Source organism: Centrocercus urophasianus, unplaced genomic scaffold (genome assembly GCF_019232065.1).
Source record: "Centrocercus urophasianus isolate 14NV4802_14NV808 unplaced genomic scaffold, USGS_Curo_1.0 seq_21, whole genome shotgun sequence".
In the NCBI taxonomy this organism is placed as follows: Eukaryota; Metazoa; Chordata; class Aves; order Galliformes; family Phasianidae; genus Centrocercus; species Centrocercus urophasianus.
This window is the reverse complement of record NW_024884767.1, coordinates 3,902,855-3,922,757: the sequence shown is the minus strand read 5'-3', so window position 1 is coordinate 3,922,757 and position 19,903 is coordinate 3,902,855. Positions and strand designations below refer to the sequence as shown.

General features: G+C 38.2%; 1 protein-coding gene and 2 non-coding genes across 5 annotated transcripts; all 3 read right to left on the bottom strand.

Moving 5' to 3' along the window:
* Positions 1 to 13,061: 13,061 nt before the first annotated feature.
* LOC122162538 (cytochrome c oxidase subunit 7C, mitochondrial) lies at positions 13,062 to 15,391 on the bottom strand. 3 transcript variants are annotated; one of them, XM_042822932.1, is made up of 3 exons: positions 15,237 to 15,391; positions 14,066 to 14,211; positions 13,062 to 13,150 (listed from the first exon to the last, which is right to left on the bottom strand). In XM_042822932.1, the coding sequence occupies exons 1-2, from the start codon at positions 15,309 to 15,311 to the stop codon at positions 14,095 to 14,097; spliced, it is 192 nt and encodes a 63-aa protein (XP_042678866.1). In that variant the 5' UTR covers positions 15,312 to 15,391; the 3' UTR covers positions 13,062 to 13,150; positions 14,066 to 14,094. The 3 variants fall into 3 exon arrangements, with proteins under 3 accessions (XP_042678866.1, XP_042678867.1, XP_042678865.1); XM_042822933.1 differs by having other exon boundaries at positions 14,070 to 14,211; XM_042822931.1 differs by having other exon boundaries at positions 14,083 to 14,211; positions 15,237 to 15,390.
* Positions 13,662 to 13,723, bottom strand: LOC122162645. The gene has a single exon (XR_006169615.1). It is a non-coding gene; the product is annotated as a small nucleolar RNA Z39 (small nucleolar RNA).
* LOC122162646 lies at positions 14,660 to 14,722 on the bottom strand. Its single transcript, XR_006169616.1, has one exon. It is a non-coding gene; the product is annotated as a small nucleolar RNA Z39 (small nucleolar RNA).
* Positions 15,392 to 19,903: the final 4,512 nt, after the last annotated feature.

Genomic DNA, 19,903 nt, shown 5'->3' with positions numbered 1-19,903 from the left:
AACTAAGCACTGCTTGTTAAAATCTGAGTGACCTTTTCAAGGCTGAGTAGAGTGCTAAGGATGTTAAATGAGTCACGTTTCCTTATCTGGTGTGACAGATGTTTGATTTGGTTGACATTTGCAGGATTGCACAAACAGTTATGACTTCAATTGTTTATTCATCAGAGGCTGTGAAGTTATCTGATGGCGCACATATACTGTTTGATTTATTTGTTTGGTTTGGTGCTATTGGCTGTCTCATGTAAGTTTGTCAGCGTTTAAAAAGGCGTAAGTAGCAGTTGTATTCTTGGTAGAAAGGTCATTTTTTCCTGGCATTTTAAGCACTAATACAGTGTACTAGCAGTGTATTAGGGAAGCCAGACATATAACAATTTTTGAGACATTACAGAGGAATCAAGCAATCATACAAACCTTCATGAAAAGTCCTCAAATTCTGAGCTTCACCAAATGAAGGAGTGCTCTGCTCATCTGACTGCTCTTTGAATTGCTGATTTGTGTCTGCTGGATAGTTTATTGGGATTTCTTTCCCTTTACTTTGGCATTTGTCCAATAAATCTATTTTTTTTTTTCACACGTTTGGGAATGTAGATCAATTTTCTTCTTATAAGTTTTCTTATAGCAGTACAGTGATGTTAAAACATTGTATTTTGAAAATAAGAGGTGTGAGGATGACTGAAATCCCTTGGACTTGTATATAAAACTACTTGGAGTGAGCAAAGAAATTGAGTAAGAATTAGAAAATATTTATTTGAATTTTGTAGCACTAAGTATGTGGCCATTTTGTGCAGAGAAGGAAGCTGTATGAAAGTGCAATTTTGTGAGTAGCCAATGCAGAATAAGTGAAAATATTAACAGGAAATTTTTGCAAGTAATTTTAATTTCTTCATTCTAAATATCTTAATTCCCACCCAATAAATACTATTTATCTGAAACAGAAAGAAAATCCATGCACTTCAGATACTTTTGTAAATTGTTGTCCTTACAACAACATACCCAAACTATAGAAAGAAAGAAAATTGCTTACTATAAAAACATTCATCAAATATAAGTAAATAAAATGGTGTCATAAAACAGTGACATAGTTTGTTTGGTTTTTTTTTTCCCCATGTACAAATGTTTCAACGTCCCTTAAGAACCCAAAGGTATTTCTTATCTAGTTGTCCTTATATCTAATGGTCATTTTATAGCTAAAAAGAAACCTTTTTTTTTTTTTTTTTACCACACTTTTTAAGGAATTCAGCATTTTTAAAAGAATATGCATATGTGGTGGATTGACTACATCTGACCATCAGATGCCCACCCAGCCGCTCCCTCCCACTGACTCCTAAGCTAGACAGAGGAAAGAAACATAATGGAAAAACCTCATGGGTCAGGACAAAGGCTGTTTGTAGAAAAAAAAACCAGAAAACTCAACAAAGGTCATATGCAGAAACAAAGTGAAGAAGATTTATTCTCTACTCTACATCAGCAGGTGATGTCCAGATGCTTCCTGGGAAGCCAACTCCTGTCAGACTCAGTACAGCATACATTTCAAGAAATGCAATTATCTTCTCCTAAGTCTGAAAATGCTTGGCAAGAAAAGCATGATCATTCCTAAGTTACTTATGTTCTGCTCTAAAAATCTGCTTTACATTTCTTCAGCAGTGTCACCCTTTCCAGCTTAAAATTACATTTACTTTGCAGCATGACAAAATCACAGAGGAATAAAAACAAAGAGCTTTGGTCCTTTTTCAGATTTTGAATGCTTTAGAATACGATAGTAGAGTAGATAGTAGGGTAGATTAGAGTAGAGTAGAGTAGAGTAGAGTAGAGTAGGATAGTTCAAACATCAAGTTCCTGACCACTTCAGAGCTAACCAAAAGTGAGAGCATATTACTGAGAACATTATTGCAGTGCCTCAACACTTGACAGGCACGAGGCTTAGACCACCATACTAGAAAGCCTGTGTCAAAGTCTGACTACCCTCAAGTTACAGAAATGTTTCCCAGTGCCCAGTTCGACTCTGCCTTGGAGCAGCTCTGTGCTATTCCTGTCCAGCCATTGGTGCCCAGGAGCAGAGCCCAGCATCTCCGTCTGCTTCCCTCTTCAGAGAGCTGCAGAGAGCAGTGAGGTCATCTCTGGGCTTTCTCTCTTCCAGACCGGGCAACCTGAGTGTCCTCATCCTCTTGATGCAGTGCTATCATCAGGTCTGGTGCTTCCTCTGGATGCTTTCAAGGGCACTATGGGGGATGGAATGGCACATAGTGCTCAAGATGAGGCTCCGCCAGTGCTAAATATAGCAGGAGAATCACATATTTTGCCTGGCTGTGCTGTGCTTATTGCACCCCAAAATGCATTTTGGTCTCCTGGCTGCCAGGGGACACTGCTCATGCTTAGTCTCTGTTACCAGTACCCCCAGACCTCTTCCTAGTGAGCTGCCCTCCAGCCGCCTGTTTCCCATCTGTGCCTGTATCTGACACTGCATTGTCCCAGGTTTAATATATGGCCTTTTCCACTGCTGAACATCATGTCACTAACAACTGTCCAGTGCTCCAACCTATCTAGATCTCTTTACAAGGCTTCTCACCCACCCCGCCCCCTACCCTCAAAGGGAGTCAACAGCACCTCCCCACTTACTGTTATCAACACGAATGTCAAGGATACATCCATCGTTGGCAAAAATTTGGAACAGAACTGGCCCTAGAACTGAGCCCTACGGAACACCATCAGTAATGGGCCATCAGCCAGGTATACCCTCATTCGCTGCAGTCCTGCAAGCTCTATTGTCAAGCCACTTTATGACTCAACACTGTGTCCTTTTCATCTTACAGGTACACAATTTATCCAGAAGGATTCTGTGAGGGATGGTATCGTTGCTCAAATCCAGAAAGATTACATCCACCACCTATCATTCATCTACCTTATTGCAGAAGGAGATCAAATTACTAAGGTCAGATTTCACTTGGTGTACCCACGTTGACTGATAGTAATTTTATTCCTTAAGGGCATTTTGCAATGTTCCCCAGGACAATCTTCTCCATAACCATTCCAGAGCCTGAGGTTAACCTGATAGGTCTGTAGTTTCCTAGGCCCCCTCCTATGCCCTTTTGTTAATGGGCATTTCTTTGGCTAGCTTCTAGTCAGCAGAGACTTCCCCAGACTCCCATGACCTTTGGTGAATTGTTGAGAAATATCCAGCTCTAATATCCACTAATTCATTCAGCACTCAAGGTTGAATCCTGTCAGGCCCAATGGATTTATGAAGGTTGAGCTGATACAACCATTTCCTTACAATTTTGGTGATCACAGATGGAAAGCCACTGCTTGTTCAGTCATGGTCTTCCTACTCTGAGATGTGAGAAGGCTGAGATCTGGCTGTCAAGTAATGTAGCAAAAATAACATTGTGTACTCTATCTTTTCCTTCTCCTTTCTTGTTAGCTGACCATTTACTCCAAGTATCAGTCCAGTGCTTTCCTTTGATGTCCTCTTGCTGTTGACATAATTAAAATCTAATTTGTTGTCTGGTGCCACAGTGTACAGTGTAAGCTCAAGTGGGACTTCGGCTTTTCTCATCTGTCCCTGTAGATTCAAACTGCAGCACTATACCATCCCTGTGAATCTGGATGTGGCTTCCTTGCTTGCTAAATTTCATCTTTTTAAGATAAAAAGAAGCATAATGTGTCAGAAAAACCTGCAGAAGAGAATGATGGATGGGGAGAGAGTGGTGAATTTTGATATCCTGTGCGAGTAGCAGAGACATTGCAAGGCCAGGTGGCATATTGCCTCCTAAAGTGCTTCTGACTATTGAGTTCTACAGAAGGACTGGAAAAACTGTAAGTTTCAGCAGTTGAATGGGAGCCAATCAACCAATCAGAGAGCCAACCAATCAAATGGGAAAAGTGTCAAAAAGAGTTTCATGAGAAGAGCATTGCAAGAAATGGAGAAACTTTAGTTTTCATGTATTATTGAAATGGCCTGTGACACAGATTCTCGTGAAATAAAAAACTGGACGATTGAGTGTAAGCAGCAAAACAACTGTTTTTAATACACAGGCCTTTTTTTTTTTCTTCTTTTTTTCTTTGCCCCTAAATGATTTTCAGTATCATTACTTCCAGTTTTGAGGAAAGATCTCTTCTTAGATTGGTGTTCCTGAAGTGGGTTGGTCAGCTTTTTCTGAAAGATGGGCCTGTCTGAACAACTTTACATAGAGAATTCAAAATGAATACTTTGCATCACCAGTATTTCAGAAAATACAAGCCAGAAACAAGGAGATGCACTGCAGCTGCTTTGTTTTTGCATTTCTCACATAATTATAGGTGACCTAATTCAGTAACAGTTAAAGTAGCAGCAACTGAACTATAGATAGGAATCAAGTTCTGTTTCTTCAGGAAAAATAAAAACTATTCCAGGTACAAAAACCTTCATGACCTAGATAGCAAGGCTGGGAGAAATTCCAGCAACATTTCCCCTGCTCGTCTTCTTCACAGCAGTTCCTTCATGCCACTGAAATCCAAGCAGAGAGCCTGTAGCACTGCTTCTCTTTCCCACAAATACCAGTGTGCCTTACAGTGCCTCAGATCAAACAAACAGCACAATAGAGATTCATGTTCTGGTGCTAGGGAATGGGGCATTGAATAGAAATACCTGGGGCCAAATTAGACCCAAATCTTTCCCCCTTTTTTTTTTTTTTTTTTTTACCTTTTCTTCACCTGGTAGTTATTTTTTTAAAAAGTGTCAGCCTTTCCAGTCTTAACTTAGTACCTCTCATCCTGCAGTGCCCTCCACTTTCTCATCTTTAGTGTGATGGTTTCAGTTCTTTTAGTTTTTCTTTTCCATCTGTAGTCAATAAACTCACCTTGAGCTGTCTTACACTAGTTCGGTCAATAATTTTTCAAAGTCATCAATTTCTAAGAGAGAGCAAAGGTTTTATGTAATAATCCGAACTGAAAACTTCTGAAGAAGTTTAATAAATGAATTTTTCAGTCTCTAGTAACATATTTTTCTTCTACAATTTCACAAATCCTTCTAGAATTTGTATTTGAAAGTATTGTCATTTTTGATGTAGAATCTGCAGCTATTTTCTTGCCTGCATGATGTGACTTAGAGGGTGTTTGCATGGCTGTTGAAGTCCACAATTACCAGGAGAAAGCAGTAGTATGAAATCACCTCCCCACACAGGGCAGCTACTGTGCAGAGTATAAGAGCCCAAATGCAGTTTTCAGATTATGTTTAGATTATGTTGCTCAGAGCCCCGTCCAACCTGACCTTGAATATCTCCAGGGACATCACCTCCGGGCTTCCACCACCTCTCTGGGAAACCTGTGCCAGCGCCCTACCACTCTTACTGTGAAAAAATCCCACTCTTCCTGTTGCCTTCTTTGCAAATAACTGGAAAAATAATTTGAATTAACTCTTTAATGTATGAACTAGATGAAATGAGACTCATATATATATATATATTATTTTGTTGTTGTTGTTGTTGTTTATTTGCTATGTTTTCTGATAGAATTAAGTGTAACTGGCAAACTGGTTTACATCCATTGACTTCAGAAGAGTATTTACACTGAACCAATACAGGGGGTGACGCCGATGACGAGCTAAATGATGCTTGCCTATATCCTTCCTGTTTGTGCTGCCTTTTGAAAAGGGGCCCAGCTCTGAGAGGCATATACACCTCCTAAATGTAGTGAGTTAATAGCAAAACTGTTGCTGCTTGGCTGTAAAGAGTTCTTTACAATGTCAGAGTAAAGCAGAGACAGGGAAAGATATGGGAAGAGGGGAGCAGTATGACGTGGGGACAGATGCGCCCCCAGGAGCTCCTGGTTGGCTGCCCTCCTCCTAAGGCAGCGGTGCTGCAGGCTGCCATGAGGAAGCTTCATCAGGCAGGGGCTAAGTGAGATGGATCTTCTTCCGTGAGACAGATCTTTAGCTTTCACTTTCAATTATGTGGATGGTTCATGAACACATGCAAAGAGAATTGCTCATTCATATTAATGACCTGTATATAGATGTTTGCTTATTTTTCTTCCTATCGTGCAGCTGCTTCGGGCAAGATATAATAGTTTTTTTTTGACTGCAAAGCTCAATTTAGGCAAATACCAACAATGACTGATGCAGCAGACTAACAGTTACCAGGTTTTCCTTCCCCAAGGATGAGATCTTTCCTTTTGGTGTTGTGAAAGTACATTTAGCCCAGAATTATGGAGCAGTTTTGCTGTGATGCTTAGTCTAAGGAACTCTTGAACGATTCTGAATTCTAATCACGCACACAAAATTGAGGGGGAAAAAAAAAACCAGAACCTCAGATCACACTTTCACCTCCCTCCGCCACCTGTCGCAATTTTTACACACATTTTATTTTCACTGACAAGGTACATTTCCACATTTTGTTGCTGGCTCTTAGAGGTTTAATTAGGCACTCAGCAGCACTATTTATACACTGACATTTTTCAAAGAGCTGCATGCTCTACATAGCTAATGAAAAAGGTGGCACAACAGCAGAAAAGAACTTAATATTATTCATGGGATGCTGAAAGAGAAAACGGAGCAGTGGATCACATTAATTTCAGAAAATACTATTATTTTTAAACTCATTTAAATGCAAGTCAAACTTACTGAGCATATCATGCTAGAGAGTAACTAACATTTATCTTCTCACTATCATCATAGCAAACAGGCTCAGGTGTGCAGTCAGTCAGAGGGCGGCATTTCCAGTTTGCAGGACCAGGCCATTAACATCAGCTGCCTCTGATGAAGCCTATGCATACCCCAGAGGAGGGGCAGTTCTATCTTGGTGCTGTATTTAATTGGAAAAGTGTTTAATTGCATGCATTTCCATCTTCACAAAAGGTCTTAGGGTTCCTTCATAAGTACATTTTGGATCTCCCAAGAATGAGTCAGTGCTGCCCTAAAGGATATTTCCAAATTCATATACCCCCTGAAGCTGCAGATTTGTGTTTTTCTACCTATGTTTTTTTCTTTTCTTCTCTTTTCTTTTTCTGTGATAATTGGAGACATAAATTAAATTTAGAAATAATAAACTAATGCATAATCATGTTCTTCTGATACCTACTGCAATTTCAGGTTAAGCAAGGAAGAGAATTAAGCGTTTTCACTTAATCTTAAATATTCTGATGCACAAATATCACGCTTGTATGTGATACTTGCAGCTATTTAACATAAACCAGTGAGGTGGGAGCAGGTTGGAACTGCACTGGATGGGCTGTGTCGTACCCCAGCCCTGCTGTGACCCAGTAGGTGAATCATCTGACCCCTCCATGCCTGAATTTTCTTAGTCATCAAATTGTCAAAGATCACTTTCTTTCAGGTGGTGGCAACAAAATCAGTGACCTCATTCTTTCTTTCTTTTTTAAATAATATTATATCACTGCACCAAAACTCTGGAAATCAGCCAAGGTAGTGAAATACACTGTATACACAACCTATGTCTTTGAAGAATAAAAATGATTCTCAGGAGTTGGCAGCGCTGTTCAAGCATCATCCATTGCTTACATTCTACAAGAATGGCTGCTAATTTGGTTGTCACAGCAACCACAACTCTTGCTACCATATTTTCTTCCTCAAGCTCAATTTGTTTATAAAGCTCAAAGTTGTTTCATGTCCCTATGTTATCCTCACAAAAGAAACACAAATTTCTGGCCAGCCAGAAATTTGAAAGTAGAAACAAATTAAGAGAAAGTAGAAACAAATTAAGTAAAAGAGCAGCAACTTACAATAAAAAACATTCTGAATCTTTACTAAACTACCTAATTAGAAATAAAAATATATATTTTTTATGTTTTATAATTCATACTGCAATTATTATATGGGACAATGTATCATTTCGAATGACTATCAATAACTTTTCAAATTCTAAGTTTTAAAGCAGAAGAAAGTAGCCTTAGTGTAGGTTTCTCTTGTACTATTGTACAGCTCTGTATATAAGGACTGCTCACAACAGTTCAAAGGTGTGGTTCATCAAATCCATTATCCTGCCTTCAGTGTGGGCTAACACCAGGTGCTTCACGATTGGACAAAACCTGGCACTTCTGTTCTCCATCTAATACTCATTCTTCTCAGGAAATTGGATCTGAAAAGGGCATATTATAACAAAGGTAGCTGCTGAACCAGAAATCCAGCATGATTTCTGGATATCCAGTATGTTTTTCTTCTTTTTTTTTCCCCCATTAAATCGTATTGATCCCATTTTATGTAACAGAACACAAGTCTTTTATCCTCCCTCCCACTCAAAACTAAGTTCCATTCTTGCAGGGGAGTGTATAGCTTATTGATACTGTAGCTCAAAGTCAAAGCTCCATCTTCCCCCTTTGCTCTTTAAAAATAAAGAACGTATTTTTATATCCCTGTCACACTTCAGGAGTCACAGATTGGAAGTGTGAATAGTGAATTACTGTTATTGGAAGTAGTAATATTTTTCAAATGCAAACAAGTGTGAGAGAATATATTTTTCCTCTTCTTTTCTTAATGAAAGAGTGTCAATAATTTTCTTTTTCTTCATGCTAAAACTTTCCATGTCTGAAATTAAGATATTTCTTTTTATTTTGCATCCATCAATATGCTACCTAAATGGAATAATACAGTTGCATACAGTGTTCAAAGAATGGCATGCGACTTACGTGCATGATGTCTTTGTGATATTTCCAATTATTTTTTCCATTCCTTTCTTTATAAGAGGCTAACACTCTCCCTGCCTTTTTGATTACTGCTGCACACAGAGCTGTTTTCATGCCAGTGTAAGCACAATTTATTCAGAAGGCATCACCTCCACAGGAACTTTAAACCACCCCGTTATCACCTTCTAGTGATCAAAACTTAATCTCATCTGCTATCACGTTGCTTAAGAATTGTCTACCCTGTACACCTGACAGATACATAAACTCATCAGGCAAATGTATTTGGAGTGCTGCTTTGCCATCCTATCCCAGCCTCTTGATTCGTTCTTCCTCTCTCCATCCAAATATTTTATTTAGCTGATTCGGAACACTCTTAATAAAACATTGTGAACATCTAGCTGCCTCAATGGGAAAGACAAAAATTGATGTTCCAGAGTAGGCCAGAGAGATCCTCAAATTGAAAAAAAAAAGTTCAGATATTAAACAGAAGAATGCCTTCTAAATTGTGCCTTCATAGACTTAGGTTAAAAAGTGCTGGAAGAGGATCATTAACTAACATCATTAACATGGAATCACAGAATGGTTTGGGTTGGAACAGACCTTTAAGATCATCTAGTTCCAAGCCCCTGCTATAGGCAGGAACACCTCCCTCTAGACCAGGTTGCTCACAGCCCCATCATGATTTACTCAGTGTCCAAGGGAGGGGGCATCCACAACCTCACTGGGCAACCTGTTCCAGTGTCTCACTTCTCTCACAGAAAAGAACTTCTTCCTGATATCTAGCTGAAACATATTGAAGTATGAGCCCCTATGGAAACAAAGTGAAAGCCTTAGGTTTGAGCCAGAACAGACTTTGTAAAGAGAAATTATAAAAAGAAAAAAAAAAAAAAAAAGTAATCTGGGATCAGGGACCATGAAAAGTTATCCTTTTGACTGACATCCAGCAAGCAAACTATTTTATCATTCACAAAGATGACTTTTACTGCTGCCTTGCTTCTTGTGAATAATTCTAATGATACTGAAGCACCATTTACATACTGCTTTTTGCCTACTACATGAAGCCTGCACATGAAGCTTTACCTTTCTACTCCACTTTCTCAACTGATTTACCTTCTATCAATTGAAGATGTCCTAAAAGGAACACAAAGGATTATTTTAAAAATAAGTACTTCATCTTATGTATACTCAAACTACTGTATAATTATGATGAAATCTACCCTATGTTTTTCAAAACTTATTTCTAGAGCTCTTGTTTAATGAATCTGATAACAATTATTGCTACTAACTATTAGTTTGTTCATACATATGTATACTGACTGTCACTTCCATCTCTGGAATCACTCAGGGTTAGGTAACTATCTGTGATGTGAATTTATATAGAGTAGTCATTCCTGGATGAGATTCTGGCTCCTCTGAAGTCAGCAAAAATTATTGATTCACAACTTTACTTCAAATATCCCCGAACTTCTGCTATGGTACAAGGTAGATGCTGCCAGGCTGTGGAACTAGCCTACTCTCTTCTATGTGACATAAAGAGAAGACCTAACCACTCAGCAAACACCTGTTCAAGTCAGGCATTACTACTTCAAATTAAGCAATGTTTTTGCCAAGATTTGTCTTCAGAGCAGGGCTCCAGCTTTTTACTGTGATGGACTTTCCCACCCTGAGAAGATAGGAATAGAAGGGAGCATGCAACAAAAAATGGTTAGTGGTATATACATTTAAAAGTCCAAACAAGTTTGTCTGGCTCAACCATTCAGCAGTCAATTAGCAAGTAAGAATAGAAAGATTCAGGAAGAAACAGAATAGGTAAAGCAAAAAAGACTAAGGTCAGAATCACTGAAAAATACAGTATGGGAAAAAAAAAAATTCTAGAGGGAAGGTGAGTGAATTTACATTATAAGCAAATGCATTCCAGTAACAGCAGAAGAGCAAATGCAATCAGTACATGTAGCTCTAAATTTAGCCACATACTGATAATAACAGGAGCCATGTATCTCTGGATGGCCACCAGTACCTCCTACACAAGTGGGCAGATTTTAAAATTTGCAAGGTTCTACTAAATTTTCTTAATAAAGGGACGTATGATTTTATCAAATGATAATTTATTGGATGAGAGCATATTACTAATATGCTATATTTAGTAAGCTAGCTTATTTGGAAAAAGGAAGATGTAGTTTATATCAGTACAGAAGGCTAGAAACAGGTAAAAGTAGGCGACAGCCACCAGCACAGTAGAAGCTCGGACTGTTACCTCAGAGTATTCCTTACATAAATTAAGTAAAATGGAAGACAATGTAAGTTTATGGCTACTGTGATTCATAGTGGTAATTTTTATAAGCTGGTAGCAGGGATGGAAGCAGAATCATAATTTCAAACTCATTAACTAGTAGCCCCAGGACCTTTTTTTTCCTAAATGATTATGATCCATCAATGTAATACTACTGTGAAAGAAATATCATCAGTTTTAGCATCCATAATGAAAGGAGACTCTAAAGTTTCATCTAAAATAACTGTTTAACCACCCTGATCAAAAATGTAAAAAAGTACAGAGAAGGTGAAAAAAAGAAGACCTAAAATTAAACAGATTAAATGCACTGGCTTGCCCAGCTCATGAGATAAAACTTCACAGAATATGCTTACTCTCTTATAATACATCAAGGACTTAGGAGTTAAGAGAGAAAAGACAAAGCAAGTTACTTTCAAGCAGACTTGATGAGACAGCTGTATGTAAACATACTCTTTAAGTTGTATTTGTATTGCATACAGACATGATTCTGTAACTGGCTTCTATTAGGCTTGCCTTGTGCAAGAACAGTTTCACTATGGAAACTGCTACTACAAGCACATTCAGCTTGCTGATCTGCAATAGGAGGCAACACTTTGGAATCTAGAAGCTTCCATTTTGACTTTTGCATAATAAGGTTCATCCAGGTTTCCTTCAACATCTCCTGAAAGAAGCCCCAACACCATGACCCAGACACGGCCACCTTTTTACATTCCTAGTGTCACATCACTACATTCCCACCACAAACACACACACTTTGAAATGCAATGGCACACTTAGCAAGGAACAAATTGTGCATATATGTATATCACCATGATAAATTTTTGCCAACTGAATCCTTCACAGCTTAGCATCTTTCCTCAGAATCTTTTCTTCAGTCACTTCTCTCCAACATTTATTTAAATTACCGTGTTGCAGAAAGGTTCCTTTTAACTTTACTGACAGATTTGGTAAAACAGATTATTATTTTCTACTTTTCCCAGCTCAGTCTCTTCAAATGCCTTTAAAATGCTGTTGACTGGCATCAGTAGGAACAAGAATGTAGTACCAAAATATTACAGTTACAACTAATGTTTTATTGTTCACATATACTTCTCTGCTTATGGTATTTGATGAAATTAATATTAGTACAATTTGAGCAAAGCAACCTCTCAGTTCAGTGACTGACAGATATTACAACCTAAATTGTATACTGTACTACAAGTAGAAGGGTTTTATAGAGGAAAATAAACGTCACTCAAGGAAAGCAACTCATAATACTTACCAGTTAAAAGCATTATTTACAAAAGTCAAGTAACCATTACTGGGTTATGCTAGTGCCTTTCAGACACTGTATTTAGCCAATGAAGTAGTCACAAGAAAAGCATGCAGGAGAATGACTTCCTTCCCATGCTGACAAAACTGCTAGTTTATACATTGTACTCCTTCCTGTTGCAAGAAGTTTCTTAATCTTGCTAATCAGCACTTAAGATTGCTTTTGGTTACAGAAGTCTGATGTTAGGCAGGATCTTGCATTCTGAGAATATAAACGCAATCTTGCAGTTATCAATTCTTTCCAACACCTACCAATTTGAAGTATATCCTATTAAAGTTTTTATAAGTTATACAATTTTTATTATCAATGCATTTTCTAGTTGGTGTTGTAATTACTGCTGCTGTGTCATAGCTACGTCCCAACCGGAGCCTAAAGACAAATGAAATGTGCAGGGCAACGCTTGTGTTCCTGCTCAAGACAGTGCCACTTACTAATGAAATACAGTAACACAAGCTCCCCAGAATGAGTATAGAAACAAATGAATATTCTTGTCAGTCTGAAATACTGAAAATAGAAATTCTGCAACATGGATTTACAGCGATAGTAGTAATGATCAAACTTGATGACGCACTTAATGGCAATGATCTATCCAGGTCATTATTTTCAGTGTAGTCTGAACGCTATCAAAGACCACACAGCTTTGGCTGTGTTGGCTCTGTATCCAGCCAACTAAAATTTTTAAGCCCAAATTCAATTTTGAGACTGGATTTTTTCTTCTCCCTAATTTAAGAACTAAAAAAGTTAGCATTTAGCTTAATGTTAACACACTGCAAGTTGAATGGTTTCTCAGTACACACTGGTTTTAAAAAGCACTTCAGCAGTTCCACAAAATACACCATCCAAGAATTTCAGATTTAAATTTTATTTAGACATATCCAGCATGGTACACAACTGCAGATATTTTTTTCCACTTAAGCTGCTGTAAGACTTCAACTCTGCAAGAAAACACACAAGAATTAACAAGTTTAAGAACTTTGTATTACATGTGCATCTAGTAAAACTTATAAAAGTATAATTTAACTTTTATGAAACCATAAGACTGGCAAAAGAATTACACAGGTGATATGAATGACTTTGCAACTTATTCCAATTAAGATTTCATTGATAATTATTTCCTTCCAAAAACTAGCTCAGCCAACCCAGCTCCTCAAAAAAAACAAAAAACCCACATTTCTCAGATTAGAAATAACTGGTGCTATGAATTCTGTAAAGTGGAATAAATTCAAAATAAACTAAAACAGCCCTCCACTGTGGCATGCTTTCAGAACAGAAACAATGGCTGAAGCATGTTTGGTCTATCAGTATCATTAGCAAGCACCAGTTACCACAGCACCTGATGTTAATTTCCTTATTTTAAGTGCACTCCGCACCATGTCAATGTTGTGATTGTTCTGAAATGGCTGAACTGAAGCTGAAGATTTTTGTTTTCTGCTGAGTTTTATCTGGCACATCAGAAAGCGTTTACAGTATCACAGATTCTCATACTGCTTCGTTCACATCATATATGCCAGATATCTTTATATATTATGTGATGTACAGCTTTGTTTTGTCAAAGATGGCTATTTATTTTACAGCAACAACCAGTGAAGCTCACTACCAGTTAGACAAGCTGCAGGCTATAAAGGCTATAATCAAGGAGGCTGACATTTGGGGATTTAAGATTCACATATCAATGACTTCAGTACTCCAGTAAAGCTAACTGAAGCCCATGCATCATTTCAGTTTAAATGGAAGTGCAAACCACAAACTGATATAAGTAAGAAGACTGTGAGATGCTGTAAATGAGGTTAGACTCTTCCATCCTCAGATTAGTTCAGTTTCTACTATGCTAGAGCACCAAAATCATTTACCCACTAAGTGTACATACGATTTTTCCCCTTCATTTCTTAAGAAGCTGATGTCTGACAATAAAGAAAGGAGCAGCAAATCCACTTCCAAAGAATGCACACATCACTGCCAGCAACCGCCATTTGTTGTCCACAGAAAATGGAAGGTTCTAGAAAAGAAACATAAATGTTTGTTCTGCAATCAATATAACACACCTTAATTACTTCTTCAGTTGCATGACAATAGTAAGAAGCCCAGAGCACTAACACAAGAACTACAACTGATAATAAAAATGAATCCCCCAACCATTACCCCCCTCTTTTCATGTCTAAAGACCCAGTCAGTCATTACAGTAGCATGGATATGACCTCTGGAAGTTGTTTTGTCCAACACCCTTCCAATTCATACATAGGCCAAAGGAAACTGGCCTGCTCAAAACCTTGTCCAATCAACTGTAAATGTCCTAAAGTCCATTGCTTACTATACAGGCCCCACAACATCTCCATGCAACCTGCTTTAATAGTTAACCATCTTTGTAAGAAAAACTGTATTTCCCAAGGTAAGTATAAATCTAGTTTTTAGATAAAGAATTCAGGAGAACCCTTGGAGCATAATGGCACATCAGAAAGCGTTTACAGCATCAGCGTTTCTACTCATACTGCAGAGCTCATCATCTGTACCATAGAAGGCTACAGAGAAGGACACTGAAGTCACTGCAGCTTGCTTTGCTGCAGTCATTAACAGCAGTACAATGAAATTGCACAGCAACTGCACTAGAGAACAGGCAATGGGACAACTACAACTTGACTATTCAAGGCCTGCAAGCCCAATTACATACAAAACTCCGTAGATGATGGGACACGCTCACCTTCAGCAAACCTGCCACATGTCGGGCCTGAACCTGACCCCACTTGTGCTTCTGGCCATACCAGGCCTGGACCGCGCCCTATGCTGCACTGAGGGCACCTGATTGACGAGGCCAAGACACCCTGCTAAGCCTGCCCGCGGGCTACCAGCGCCGCGTCTTTCCCGTCTCCTGCTTTCCTTCCCTACCTGTTCTCCCTCAGACTACAACCGACAGCTGCCCGATCTCCCTCCTTCCCTTCCCCCGCTTTCTCCTTCCCCTCCAGGCCCATTCCTGCCCGCAATCATCAGACCGTCCCGCAGCACTAAGACCTCCTTCCCGCACAGTACCTTCCCAGGCCCATCCTCGTAGTGGGTCCTACGGAGGACGGAGGTGGTGAATCTACGGACGCCAGCAGCCAGCATGGTACCGACACGGAACACAGCGGCCTCTCCCCTGTACGACCTTCCCGCAGCACGCCTGGCGCCCTCTGGGACTGACGGAAGTGACGACACAGAAGAAGCTACCGCGCACTCAGGGGCATGATGGGAGCTGTAGTTATTCGCAACAAAATCACGTGGTCCTGAGCGGCAGCCTGCGATTGGACGCGCTCCGGGCCTCGGAGGCGGGGTTATGCCGCCCGCGTCCTCCACGAGCGCCATTTTTATCGCTGTGGGGGAGGGTGGAGGGCATGAAGTGGTTCTCTTAGGTGTGGGCGGAGCGATGCGAGGGAGCCCCGCCGTTGGTGAGTTGGGGGCAGTTGCACGCACGTTTAGTATTTCCAGCTGCTACCGGTATATTTTGGCATATTTTGCTATATTTTACTTTGAAAGTGACACTTGAATTCTGGCACTACAAAATAAACATACAAAGAAAACCAAACTCATTCGGGTTTGGAAAAAACAGAGGTTTTTTTCTTTTTTTTTTTTTTTTTTTTTTTTTTTTTTTCTCTGTGTAAGGAAAGAAATGCAAACACGACGCCACGCTCATTTACATGACACGTTTGTGAAGGTGGGCTGACTGATCTCAGCCGTGAGACGTAGCTCCATGCGTTCCTAGCTGCAAAGTCGTTTCTGGGAGGTAGAATAAGGCATAAATAGATACTGCATTTGCCACTCAAAGAAATTTTAAGTGGGAATGTAGCCCAGTCATTAGTAATTCTTTTTTTTTTTTTTTTTTTTTTTTTTTTTTTTATTAAGTTCATAGATTTCTCTTATTGATTGTGAGTATTATCAGGTTGTGGCTGTTCTTTTTGTTGCAAGACCAAACAGCCCTTGTGCTGCATGCATCACAACAACAGTGACATTCAACCTAAGGAGGTTGTGAGTAACAACACAAATGATTCATTTAAATCTGGCCTCTTCTTTTTTTGAGTGCTTCATTACTCCTTGACCATTAATTAGCAATACAGATCTCTTGCACACATTTTTCCCATTTAGTAGTGGATTTAGTTGTTATTTAGTTAGTCATGTTTCAGATTTTTTTTCCCACTGCCTAGTTTTGTTTTTGATTTTATGTATAATAGTTTGCAATTCTTTTTGTTTTCTTCATTTGCTAACTGTGAAGTGTTTTGGAAGATGCTTTCCTCTTTTTGCTAACTTACGTTGCTGCTTAGCTCAACCAAATCTCTTTTTACAGATTCCTAATTGTAATTAATTCTGCAATGGTACTTTAATTCTTTTATGGTAGTCTGCTTGCCCTCGGTGGTCACCACGCCACAGGAGGATACAATTCATGGTATTTTCCCTTTTTAACATGTTGTTCTTTTTAGGCAGCTCTCTTCTGGCAATGCGTAGTGTTTGTTGTTGCTGAGTTGCTGCTGAGTAGAGGTGTGAAGATCAGCATAGCACAGCAGATCCTCAGCAATGTGATTTTGAGCTGAGCCAAGATCTTTCATATCTCTCAGGACCAGGTAAACAGTTCCTTTTTTTCTTGTCGTCTCCTAGGCAGCAAATGTACGAAAGCCATCATTAGCGCTGTTTAAAAATGTACAAGTCTACTCAGGGATAATTTTAGTCAGTTCAGTTGCAGTTCTTGTCCTAATGCTACTGTAATTATTTATTTATTTATTTATTTATTTTCTTTGGCATAGGGCAGACAATGTTGTCCTGCTGGTAGGGTGACTCAGTGATACTTTGCAGTTAATGTATTTTGACCTCCCAAGCATACGCGTTTTGTGTTGCTCAGTAAGGCTATTACTTTCAAGGATAGATACTAAGCAGTCTGCAGTAGAAGATATTAATCACTGTCAGAGTTTAGCCACTATCTTTCATATGTATACTGAGTTATGATACTACATTGTTTTCTTGATTGACTTAATTCTGAGAAGTTTGTGATAGAGTTAGGTGCTATTTACTTTAAGGTTTATATTGGATATATCCACACAGATTTGTTTTAGAAAGGACAAAAGATTCAGTTTCTTGACTTTCAGATATTCCAGATATCTTCTACATGACTTCTACAATGATACAGTTAATAGGCTGTTATTAGAAATACTACTTTAATCCTAGAGCTGGTATCTTGCAGATCTTCTCTATGCACGCATAAATCAATGTGAATTTTCAAGAGGAATTTCACAACTGGTGAAGAAATTTGTACAACTCTCGCTATGCTTTCAAAATGCGTACTAAGAAATGAAGTGCCTCAGCCCACTAAAAGGCTACAGTCATGCTATTCAGTCCAGGATTTGAGAAAACAATGCACTTAGAGTTTAGAGAAATAGACTCAATTGCCTTTTTGGCACAGGAAAGAAAGAAACTGCCTCTCAAACTATTAGAAGTATGATGGATAGTAATTATAGTGAGGATAATCAGGTGGCAGAATGGATTATTACTATCTAGGTAGCTAATGTTCCACTGGGTGTCTTTGTAAAAACACTGTCTAACTCACATACAATGGTAGGGCTTGTAAAAGGAATTACAGGGTGAAATTTCCTGGACTGTGAGTGAGAGTCAGAACAGATGATTACAGATGGTTTTTAAATCTACAAATCTCCGAACCTAGTCTTTCAATGCCTATCCAGCTTTCTATATCTACAGTTCTTTTCTTCTTTTAAGAAATCTATTAATATAATTGCTTAGATTTCTAGGGTTATCTTTATCTTTAATAATGTATTGCATATTTCTGCTTTTGAATATGATTTGCTGATAGATTATCTCAGGTAGTTCTTTCTTACTGCCATTCACTTTTCAACTGAAAAAAATTTATTTTCTTGAACTGTAAGGAAAAATGTAAGTAAGAAAAAAACAGCAGGTAACTGAAGTAGATAATTTTGAGTGCTTGGCTTTTGTGATCTTGAAGAACGAGGCACAGAAGCTTATCATGGCATTCAGATATAGAGATAGCACTAAGGAACAGGTCGTAATGTTTTCTTCAGTCTTGTTTTAAAAGTTAAAGAAACAGATTTTGTTCAGTACTGGAATTGTATGTGGTTAAACTGTATGCCCTTCATTGAAACATATTAGTATGTATTCCCAAATTTTTAGCAGTATTGCTGATGGAGATCTCAGATTACAAATGAACTGTTGTGTAAGGCATGTATGAGTATAGTTTATATAGTAATTAGTAGATTATAGTAATTTGTCTTACGTATGTGTAACAGGCCTATTTCTTAGTAAAGTGAATATTCTGAAATTGAAAAATATATATCAAATATAAAATGAATAGTACTATTAAAATAACATGGGAATCGTCAACTGAAAGCTGAAGTGACAGTATGCAAAGTGTCAGAAACACCTAAATTTTACACAATCAAAGTTTGAAAACCTAGGAGTGAAAGGAGAGAATGTTTTAAAAAATTATTTCTTTATGAAGTTATTTTCTTATTCTTCTTAAAAGTACACATGGGTCATTGGATAGCGAGGTAGAGTAGCAACTGGAATGTTGTGGAAATGGTTACAATTCTGTTGTAGGTACTGGTGATATAAGGATCTTTGTGGGAGAAGGTCACTGGGAGGAGTAGCATCTTCTATTGTTTTGTTATGGGCGTAGTTCTTAAAAGTAGCTAAGCTTTCAGAAATACAAGTTCTCTTTCAGGTCTGAAACTGATGGAGTAACTTCTGAAGACACACACAAACAAAACAATTTTTGTAAGACAAAGTTCAAAGAAAACCTTTTTTTTTTTTTTTGTGAGGTGTTTTTTGAGTAAATAATTTCACAGAATCAGTTCACTATGTACCAGTGAATCTTACATTGGCCTACAGAAAGGTGTGGAACATCTGTAAAAATTGGAAACTGGAAATGATGGTGATGGAATTCGTGCATTTATTTGTGCATGTTTGAGTTAAAATTGGCAGAAAGTTTTGGTGCTGAATACGATGATCTCTGGAGGTCCTTTCCAGCTCCTACAATCCTGTGATTCTGTGATTTGGGATTAGGACATATGAAAATTATTATATACACAAATTTTTTATTTTAATTGAGTTCCAGATTTTTAATGTCCAGTGCAGTTATAAATTTTAGTTTTCCATTTCCTTGATGACACTGAAGATGTTGCTGTGGTAGTTGTTAAAATATTTTGTGATTTCATATATTTGAGTTTATTGTAGTATCTTATGATTCTGTGATCTTGTAAGCAAGAGGATAAAATCACAGGGATTTCTTTCTGTACTGCAGTATCTCTACGGGCAAAAGTTTCCCTGACTCTCCACTATGAGGTGCCTTTTTTTTCTTTTTCATTAGTCATTACTTCACAGATGCTGCTCACTTTTTCCTTTAGAACTGCACGTTAACAACATCTTACAATTAACATATGCAGTTAAGATTACTGTTTTCAATGTGAGTTGAAATAATTCTGTTTCTCTGTTTGTTTGAAACCTGAGAGGGAGTCTGCATCTAAATTTGATCTGTTTGCTCTGATGTACTATTAGGATTGTAGGGAGAATTAGCCCAGTTAAAATATAATTCATATTCTTAAATCATGCTGAAGTGCCAGTATGCACAGCAATCTGTTTCATAAGCAAAAATGAGTGACAGTAGCATCTGTAGAATTAAGAATGTAAAACTCCCTATTTGCTAT